Here is an 11,065-nt window from a genome sequence, read left to right on the forward strand (position 1 = left end):
CCCCCCTCAGAGTCAGAGGTCCATGCAATCAAATGAAATCATAATATGCTATTTTTTTCTGCTATTATACTTTCATGAAGAGAAACTTGAAAAACATGCAAGGACTTCATATGCATGAGCTTAACACAAATACAAAATGAATCAGAAGATGTCAAATATCTCTCTATTTAGTGCAACATAACAAAAAAAGGGTTATATGAAGGAAGCATATTGATTGAATTCTCCTTAAGATTCTCCTTCCTTCAATAATTTTGAGGACCGAGAAACTCATCTGGAGCCGACCCTTTGGGCCAACAGCAGTCTTTGAGATTCGGGGATGATAGGTCCACCTCTCTATCCTTCTCCACTTAAATACCACAGTTAGTTCGCTTGGCACAAGGCTCGAACATGTGACCTATGACACAAGTCCCTCAACCTTTGCCAATTGAGCCAACCCCTGGGACCTCTCCTTCCTTCAATATTATGGTCATCTTGTTGCACACAGATGTCTTCATTGATCAGGTAGAGAGTTGAGGGGTTGCAGAATCTGTTGCACTAATCTCATCAAGTCTCTGATGTTTCTGATGATGTCTGCTATAATCACAAATCTAGAACTAGAGTACCTTGCAAAGCATAGGTCCCCATAGTTTTCTGCGAATAAACAGAGATGGTTTCCTTCTAATTTGAGATCTGAAATTCGCTAGTACATACATATGATCTCTTTCTTTTTAATGGCACTGCAGATCGTTCAGTTTTCCTGATCATTTTGGACTGATGAAGGCTAGCCTCGTAGCAATGGAGAAGCACTCTGCGTTTCTATGGGTGACTATGGTTCGAATCTTGGAACCAGCCTCTCCAATGAGGCTGTCTAGATTTGCCTTCCCCCAGCCCGTCTGGGCAGGAACCTTCTGGCACTGGGGTCCACTTTTCTATTAGGACAGATACAAACACTTGCCACAAAATTGTCCAAAATGGAAGGGGCATAATTATTGGATTTGAACATAAAATTAACTAATATTATTTTTACACTTTTGAAAGGCTAAGTGCACATTGGTTAGAACGTGCTGACATCTCCTTATATAGTCTTGGCCGGTACTTTTTCTTTTTGGTGAGGTGCGCCTGGCCCGAGCAGTAGTGCAACGCAACAACGACACGCAAAGACCCAGATAGCGAGCTATCTTAATGGACCTCCCCCTTAAAAAATTGAGTTAATATCGTGTGGACCGATGGCCCATATATTAGATATATTAAACTTGATAAGAACCGATGGCCGGTACTCATTTCATGAGTTCACTTTTGGAGTTAGAGTTACGCCCAAAGTTCAATTTTTTACATGGTATCAGAGCTAAGTTCATCCATGTTCTTGGTTTATCCAATTTTGGGTCCACAAGTTATGCTGTTCCCAGATGTCATGACTTAGATGTGTGGGGATGTTAAGTGCGCTCCACGTTGGCTGAGGGAATGAGTTGTTTCCTTATATGATCATGGAAAATCATCCTTCATAGCTAACTATTGGAGTTGAGTCAGGCCCAAGGTCCATTTTCTTTATAGAACGAATAGTTTGTGTAAGGCAATTATTGAGCATTATTTCTTGCATGTGTGTTCCTTAAGTCGGTACTTCAGCATGCTGCAAACCTTGTGGAAGCACTAGGATTATTGTGTCTCTTATCTCTTCAGGATGAAGTTAATAAAATAATTTTTCAGGTAAGGTATGTACCACTTCTATGCAAGCTGATGAGTCTCCCTAATGAGTGGCTACATGTAGGATCCTTTTCCAAATTTTCCTCAAACATTGTTGAAAGTTTGACATAGTTACCACTGTCAAAATGCTCCAAGATAGCAGCTTTCAACCTGCATGATTAAGAATAAAGAAACCAGAAGAAATCAGATGTAGTGAGTAAAACTGGAGAAAGTAATAATGCTAGGTTGTACATCACGCACTCGACTAACAACAAATAATGCTCAGTTGTACATCAAGCATTCACCTAAAGACACGACAAGAAACTCAATACGGAAAATTGTTTTAAATTTCCCTGGTAAATTTCCTTTGTTTAATAAAGCATGCCTGACGAGAAAGGATCCTGACTCATGAGCACTCAGCTACTGGGAGCAGCGCATTTGTGTTAATAACGTTGCACAAAGGTCTTAGGCAAATGAGTTTTGTTTGTGTATGGAGCACGGTAGCTGAAGAATGAGAGCAGTCAGACAAATGATGGTACAAAATCTTTGCAAAACGGACCAACGGAGAAAGGGCTGGACAAGGCAAAAGAACTTTAGTCTTTGTGTGACGCAAGAGTTTTAACAACGGTAATTGTCTGCTGATGCAGCAGTAAAAGACAATGAATCATATCGTGCAGAACAGGCTACCTTGCACCTAAAGTACTAAACAATGGACCTTCCAAAGGGCATACCTGCACTAAAAGTCCTAAGAGAAGATCACTGTACTTAAAAGATCATATGCATTGAGCGGGTAATTACTAAACACCGAGTGGCATTTGAACAACTATGATGTATGATCCACCTTGGTTAAGAGAAACTACAGGTTGGATCACTTTCAAGATCTCTAGTAAATAGTGAAGAAAAGTTTAAGTGGCAACATCTATTAAGCAGTCAACACCACTTCAATGTTTAATCATTCACTTCACATCAAATCCAACATCAGCAATACTGATATCCTAGGCACCAACACTGTTTAGTCAGAGAAGTTCAATACTCATCATGTCATTATTTTCTAGGCTACATTCAACTTTTCACAAGGAAGAAACAGTTACCTCAACTGAAATGATGTGTCGGAGTACGGAGAAAATTTTTCCACCTCATCAAGAGCCTCCTTTACCTGATCCCCGAGCAGCAGCATCTGCCAAGATATTGATGTTCAAGAACGTGAAAAACATATTATATAAATATATCTCTCAACAACTGATACATAAATAAGATGGAATTTTTTTTGACAATATTCTTGAATTCTTTAGCATTTTTCCTTTGTATTCTACCATTCTTCTTCCCCCCTCCCTCCACCCCCCCCCCCCCGCCTCCCAAAAAAAACCTTCTTCGCAAAGGGCTACGTAGAGGTGTCATTCAGCCAAGCCAAGTCCAGCTTGCTCAATAAAGTGAAAAGGCCAGTAAGCAAGTTCAAGCTTTAATTACAGGTTAAGTTTATATTTAATATATGACAATAGACATTAAGAATTATATTAGGAAACATCAATATCTTTCCATGCAAATATCCTTTCTATGCATCTTGATTTTGTCAAGATATAATATAAAAGTAGTATATATTTACAAATCTTTCATAGTAGTAACTTTTAACGTTCTTGAACACAAACAACTTAAGATGAAACTAATTTCAGGTGGTGGGTTTAATATACAAGCTTTTATGAGCTCGAGAAAGATGGGATAATGTGAACATGCACGAACTTCCTAGCATGTCTACATAAAAGCAATTCCAAATACAGTTTGAAAATATACAGTATGAATTCTTACTTGGACATAACCAATATTACCTGTATTAAAGGATGAAAAGCCTCAAGTGCTGGTGGATTCGAGTACAAAGCATGTCTTAAATACTTTATTGCATTCTTATAGTGGTTATTACGCAAGGTCCGGTGCATAGCGAGGTCATCCTCTAAATTTTCATTTGAGGAAGGCAATTGTAAAGGCAATAACCACAATGGAAGACCTACATTTGAATAGAGTAAGAAATATCAGGATTTAAATCTTTTATCACCAAGAAGAACATAACATATCCCAAATTCCATACATAACAGACAGTAATACATGAACTTTGGAGCTTTACAAAATCTGCACCTAACCGAATACACAATGTCCACCTTCACAGGGATGGAAGGGTTTAGAAATTCCATAGTCTTCACCTCATATCAACTGCCTTTTCATCCTTTTGACAATATTCTAAGAGGATGTTCACTCTCCTAAAATAGTATTTTCCTCGTCTTCATATCATCCTTTTAGTAAACTGAAGCATATACTTAGAGGCCCATTTCGCCACCATCCAAAGTTAACAATGATTAAAAAGCCTTAACGTTTTTCCCCATATTCATTGCAGATATGTTTATCCAACAATCCAAAATGGGGGAAGGCTTATGACCACTGCTGCCATTAGCCAGCTGCTGCTCCCACTCATCTGGAAAGCTCTCAAACGGCACAAAGCAGATTTAGAGAATACTTGCCTATAACTTCATACCTATGCTATTATATGTAACTTTTTTTGGCCAAGTATACACGATGCTGATACTTGTAAATTACCTAAACTCGAAGCAAAGATCAGCTTAAGTATTAGTAGCTACAAGCATATTATAACCTGTACAAACTAAATATAATCATTCGAATGATTTATGAGACAAGTGCATTCTAGAAATCAACGATAGTCAGTCATCCATTGTCCCAACCTTCCTTTTAAGACAAGTAGATAAAGGGTCTAAGCCCTCACAAGAAAAAAGGGGAAAAGAAAAGAGAACTTGTTTTTTCCAGTCCATGTTACACATGTACTCAAGTCCAAGTCCAATTGCCAGAAACCAGGCTCATAGGGTTTTCTACAAGTAAAAACAAAATTTGCTACAGAATTGAATTCCAGATATGACTACATAGAAGCATAGAAAATATTTAAGCCATGAACACAACTCACCGCGACTGTAGAATATGGAATGATAAGGCACATCACCACTATGACCCATAGAAGAACCTTCATGATCACTTCTTTCAGCAGAATTCATGTAAAAATCTTGTGCCTGAAAATTGTCATTTCGTGTTTCTCCCGGCACATTATCATCAAAGACCACAGGGACTTGTCTCAGTTGACTGAGATCAACTCCCGAGATCTCTTTGTCATTCCTGATAGAGGTGTTTGAATCACAATGTAACGGAGAATTAGCCTCTTGGCCTTCAACAGCATCATGCCCCTCTGAATTTAAAATGGACATATATATTCTGTCCTCGAAGTTCTCTGACTGCACCGGGCTATCAAATCTGTCCAACTCTGGCAAGTGCAACTCCTTCGGGATAGTAGAATACCATAACTGATAAAAAGTCAGGCCCACAACTAAATTAGAGACAGGATCACTCTCAAAACCACGTTCCTGCATGACACTGACACAAATCACAGCCAGGAAGGGTACATTAAGCCTTTGGAATTTTAACAAAAATATAAACAGATGATGCTACACTGAATTCCAACAAAGCAGTCATCCTAAAAGAAAGGATTTTGTGGCTTTGCCACCAAAAATATGACTGACTATTGATACCTACATATTTGTGCAACAATTTTTCACACGAAACATTGATCACTGAACAGAGAGGATTATTAATATGCAACTCATATTTACTTGGTTTAAAGTTGGACATTTAGAGAAACGGAAGAAGGTAATATTGCTCAATCTTCCCTGATTAGACTTCATGGACACATTTTAGATTAACATATCCACAATGTTTAGCGAAGGCAAATTATGATTCATCTAAATCCACATGAAATATATAACAGAGAGTAGTTGGAATCCTCAGAAATATAATGGCTGCACACACACTCCTGTCAAACCACCCATTTTTAAAAATTAAACTAAGTATTTAACTTAAAATTCTTTTTGGTTATTGGAATAATAGAAATCATCAATGGCCTACATCTAGTTTATATAATAATTGGTGTCATACTAAAATGTGGAACAAGCTTGACACAGCCTGAATGTGTAATCAGTCATTTTGTTTCATGTGGCATACTTCTCCAACTTGGATTCTTCTGCCTATCCTTGTGTCAACCTAGTTCTCCATGCATACTACTCCCTCCAATTTCAATTTATGTGACACACTTTCCTTATTAGTCTGTTCCATAAAGAATGACATATTTCTATATTTGAAAGCTATTTAACTTTAAATTTTTCCTTTTACCTTTAATGAGAAGCTTTTATAGCCACACAAATTGATGGTCACATTTAAGCTTTAACCCTTTAAACTTTCAAGGCACAAGTTCCAAAAGTCTTCCTTTTATTCTCAAACTTCGTGCAGAATCAAACTACGTAAATTGAAATTGGGGGAATATTGTTTATGAGAAGGTGAGTTCTTTAATATTCAACGAACAATGACAACAGGGAGGTGGAGGACTGGCAGGGCTCTTCTCTTACTCTTTTGACGGAAATTTTTTTTTGAAATTGAAATTTTTTATTGATAAAGGTACTAAGATGGTAAAAGAAAAGTACATGACTCTTGAAGGAGCAGAGGATACGGTACTACATCAAGTATGCAACTACTTCCTTCTAACAGTTCTAAGAACTCCATGCACTGATCCATATTTCCAATTTGCCTGCTCTTACACCAGAAGAAAAGATTATGCAACACTTATTCTTAATAGATGTTCTGTCGATTCCTGATCCTCCTCACACAAATAACATCTGTTGAAAAGACAAAAACCTCTTTTTTGGAGATTATCCTGGGTTAAGCAAGCTTCCCAGATCACAATCCGATCAAAGGCACGCTACTTTTGACGGAGTTACGCACCACAAAATTTCAAAGAACCTGCTCTTTTGACAGTGTTAACCACACTACTGTAAAGATTAACAAGCAAACAGATTCTTAAACGAAGCTGCAAATAGAATTATTGTTCTTAATAAGCAAATAGCTTGCTTATTGATCCTCCTCACACAAATAACATCTGTTGAAAAGACAAAAACCTCTTTTTTGGAGATTATCCTGGGTTAAGCAAGCTTCCCAGATCACAATCCGATCAAAGGCACGCTACTTTTGACGGAGTTACGCACCACAAAATTTCAAAGAACCTGCTCTTTTGACAGTGTTAACCACACTACTGTAAAGATTAACAAGCAAACAGATTCTTAAACGAAGCTGCAAATAGAATTATTGTTCTAACTGTTAATTAGGAGTCTTTCGCTCCAGAGAATGTCACTATCCTCTGCAGGTGATAGCACAATACTATTAGATAAAAATATCGACACGATTAGGAAAAAGTCAGATATAGCTCAACAAAAAAGACTACCATCCTAGACCCCTTTTTAGAACTTTAGTTCTTTTTTCAAAAAAATAAACGAAACTTTCTTCTATTAATAGGCAATTGATTTTTCGCCAACCTACATGAGAAAGATAAAAATCATCAATCATTAAAAGACAAGAACTTACGATAAGACAGCCTGATGAGCGTCCTCTGTGTTCCCGCGTTTGAGACAGAAAAGGATGAATTCCAACTGAACAGCAAAACTATCCTGCCACAAATTCAAACTTCACAATGAGCTACCATAAAGGTGAAATTCAGTTCTATGGCTACCAATTACAAACAAAGAAGTGGCATAACATCACCTGTACGATATGATCCATATTATGATAAGCATTTACTAAAGTAACTACAGCAACCAAAAAATGCACCATCTGATCCAGTGAATAGACTTCCCTTTCTTAGTCCTAGACACCTCTTTATATACGTCTATTCCTTTTTTGAAATGGGAAAGGAAAACACATACATAAAGAGGTATCCAAGACTAAGAAAGGGGAACTCTTTTCCTTTATTATATTGGATTTCCCCTATAACAGAAAATAAAAACTTGCTTGCTCTCTTTTTTTCCCATAAGGGTTGGCCATTTGAGCACTATCACATTAGATGGCAATATTTTATGGAGCAAGGAAGAGATGTAGCTAGCTCGATACTCTATATGAAATTGCATAAAAATTTTAAATAAAGACCTAGAAAGAGATGCAGGTAGCTCGATACCTCAAATAACAATGCATGTAAAGGAATTCAATCTCAAACTTCACTATCACTAGCATCCTGTGACTTACATTACATAATATGAAGACATAAATCCAATTATAAACATGATAATCAATGGCACTTTTTCCATCAGAGGTCCTGAACAGCCCCGTGGCTATCTCAACTGTAACATGTCAAGCATTTTCATCAAACTTAGTTACAGAGGCCATATAATTAAATCACTAGTATTTTAACCACCTTCAAACTATATATTTTATATTAGTGCTTCCTAAAATAATAATAATAACAACAACAAAAATAATACCTGCTCTGTCCCAATTTGTTTGATACAGTTCAGATTTCCAAAGTCAAACAGGCTTTTCTTTGACCACGGTTTTTTCATATGCCTTTTAAATATATTGAATTATTAATTACTGTGACTTATAGTACTTGTTATATAGTTTTCAAATATATAAACTTATTTCAAAAACCTTAAGTATTCTATATCCGATTTCGCGCGATCAGAATTGAGAAGTTTGACTTTCGAAATCCGAACTGCATCAAACAAATTGAGACAGAGGCCGTAATAGTCACTAGACATAGTGTTTCCATGAAAACAAAATCTTATTTTTATTACTTTTTGGGGTTAATGAAAGTAAATTTACTAATACATTGCACATAAAGGGTACCCAAGGGCGGATGTAGAGTGTAATATATGGGTTCGGCCGAACCCATTAGTTTTGATCTAGACCTTGTATATGTGCTACTTTTTGGGGTTAATGAAAGTAAATTTACTAATACATTGCACATAAAGGGTACCCAAGGGCAGATGTAGAGTGTAATATATGGGTTCGGCCGATTGATCTAGACCTTGTATATGTGTTAAGAAATCCACAAAAATATGAACAAATATTAAATTCAGAGCCTGACAGTACTTAACAAGGACATAGTAAATGTCACGGCAAACACTTGAAAATGATCAATTAAGAGAAGCACAAAGCTAATGAACAAACATATAAGCAAATAATATATTCATTTTTTCCTTCTAATATTTACCTTCATGGGCCAGTTTTTCATAGGTCCAAGCTTCTTCATCCAAAGCTCATAAATATTCTGTATCCTTCGTGTACTCAAAGTGTCACCTTTTATATGCTCAATAAGCTCCAAAGTAGCCTAAAACCATCTTAAACCAAATTAATTGACCATAACTATTCTGTTGAATAAAAACTCTTTTTTTAAAACAAAAACAAAAGAAAGCAATTGTGATTAAATTGTCCAGTACCGTAAACTTGGTCCGAGTTTTCAATATGGATTTTTCTTGTACAGTCCCTTTAAGAAGCACACTTAATACACCACTAGCCTCCGCCCATTTATGTTGCAGCATCAATTTTTGCAGTAAACGCCGAAGTCTTCGCCTATGTTCAGACCGTAAACTCTGAAAATCTTGGTGTAAACTTCCTATACCTCGCTTTAGGCAATAACTTGGTTTTGTATTTGCTAATATGATTGCGTTTATTCTTCTGGTTTCGGTGGATTGGTTAATTCCATGATCGTAATCATCTTCGGGCCTTCCACGTTTTCTAGGAGTGGATTTTTGGGCCGTTAGAATATCTTCTTCCACGTCCATTGATGGTTTTGTTTGGAGGTGAAATCTCTACTTTGAAATTGCAGGGTTTAAGAAGAAGAAGAAGAAGAGACTGGGGGTTTAGAGATTTGCCCTACAAAGATTGGTTGCTTTTGACTTTTTTATTAGTTGTAATTTGTTTTTCACTTATAATCCTTTCTTTTCCAGATAATAATAACCTATAGCGAAAACTAAAAATATAAGAAAAAAGACCAAGTTGATTTAAAATTTGATTTGTAAAAAAGGGCTAAATACAATTTAATTTAGCCGCTTAGATATTGATGGCGTGGAATTCTTTTTTCCAGAGATAGAGAGTTGAATATTATTTATCCTTTAAGCTTTATCATATAGTTAAGAAAATAATCTAAGAGCATAATTGTAAGAGTAAGTTGATTCAAGAAACAAAAAAGTTGATTAAGTTATCCTTAGTCTCTCCTCATGTTGTTCTTTATCTCTCTTATCATTCATTGGAGCATTAATACTATTGGAAGAAAATAATAAAAAACTATTTGGTTTTCTAAAGCAACACTTTAAACCAAATTTTTAAGATTAAAACGACATTTGAAATGAACGCACGGTATTCAGGTTATTCTATCTAAATTAAGGTATTCTTGTCATAATTTAAAATTTCAATTGTGAAGGGAGTCTTGGAGCAATAATAAAGTTATTTTCGTATGACTTATAGGTCATAGGTTCGAGCCATGAAATCAGCCAACAAAGCTTCATTAGGATAGATGGCCTACGTCACACCTCTTGTGGTGCAACCCTTCCCAGTATCATGCACGATGATTCGCGCACCGAACTACCCTTTATTTTTTAAAGATTTTAATTGTGTGTGTTTTAATAATTGATGGTAGGTTATAATTACGTATTTTAGTCGCTTATTATACTCTAATTTACTACACTTTAATTGAGTTTGAGCTTTAGTCACTAGTGTTTTGCACTAATTGCATGTTTTATGCCTTTTAGGAGTGATTCTGAGCTATGTAGATGTTATGGAACGAATTCGAGCTATTTGGAGCTTTGAAGTCTGAGTAAAAGCCCAAAGGATTAAGTCGGGATCTTGTTCGGGGGTCGAGGATCAATCCTGGACGTCAAAATTCAAGAAAGAAACTACTGAAGAAATGCACTAGTGCGAGGCACCGTGCGAGGCATTAGTGTAATTTTATGCCAGAAATTTCCAAAGTCCAAAAACTAGGTTTTCTTTGTGTGACAGGAAAAAGTACTGGTGCGACGCACAGGGCAACGCACTGTGCGACGCATGAAAAGCAATAAGTTTGCAAGTTTTCCTATTTCGGCTAGGAAAAGGAGATTTCGTCTTGGCCCAACCCTGCTTGGAATAAATACATGTAAAAATATTATTTTGAGGACTTTTTGACATACTTTAGACCTAAGGAGAGCACGGAGCCGCCGTGGAGGCCGGAATTTATCAGATTATCTTTCTTCCATCAAACTTAGTAAACTTTATTTTTTCTTGATGAATTGTTGTTTTGCTACCATGTCTATGTGGAGCTAAATTTCGCGTTCTAGGGTTGTGGTTGTCATGAATATTGAAGTTTATTAATTACATCTCCGTTAATTCGAGTTATCATCTTTGGATGTTTCTCTAATTTTGTGCATAGCTGCTTAATTGTTTGGCCAGCAGTTGAGTTCTATTTAGTGTCTATGTTATGCTTGGGAAAGCCATGTTTAGATTAGAGTAGAATTAGAGAGAGCTTATTTCCGAACTCGTGGCTCGGGGAAAGATTTCGCGGTTAGGA

At 36.5% G+C, this 11,065-nt stretch overlaps 1 protein-coding gene across 2 annotated transcripts in view; it reads right to left on the reverse strand.

Annotated features, from left to right (window-relative positions):
• The window catches only part of LOC109239738, a 10,604-nt gene extending 1,181 nt beyond the window's left edge, over nt 1-9,423 (reverse strand). For both annotated transcript variants that reach the window (XM_019406324.1, XM_019406323.1), the window contains exons 1-7: nt 8,964-9,423; nt 8,738-8,854; nt 7,117-7,199; nt 4,622-5,082; nt 3,483-3,658; nt 2,751-2,836; nt 1,697-1,830 (exon numbers count right to left, since the gene is read on the reverse strand). In XM_019406324.1, the coding sequence (XP_019261869.1) occupies nt 1,697-1,830; nt 2,751-2,836; nt 3,483-3,658; nt 4,622-5,082; nt 7,117-7,199; nt 8,738-8,854; nt 8,964-9,308 (1,402 nt within the window). In that variant the 5' untranslated portion in view covers nt 9,309-9,423. The remainder of the gene's footprint in view (nt 1-1,696; nt 1,831-2,750; nt 2,837-3,482; nt 3,659-4,621; nt 5,083-7,116; nt 7,200-8,737; nt 8,855-8,963) is intronic.
• Between the last annotated feature and the right edge of the window lie 1,642 nt (nt 9,424-11,065).

This window comes from Nicotiana attenuata, unplaced genomic scaffold, assembly GCF_001879085.1.
Source record: "Nicotiana attenuata strain UT unplaced genomic scaffold, NIATTr2, whole genome shotgun sequence".
NCBI classification, from domain to species: Eukaryota; Viridiplantae; Streptophyta; class Magnoliopsida; order Solanales; family Solanaceae; genus Nicotiana; species Nicotiana attenuata.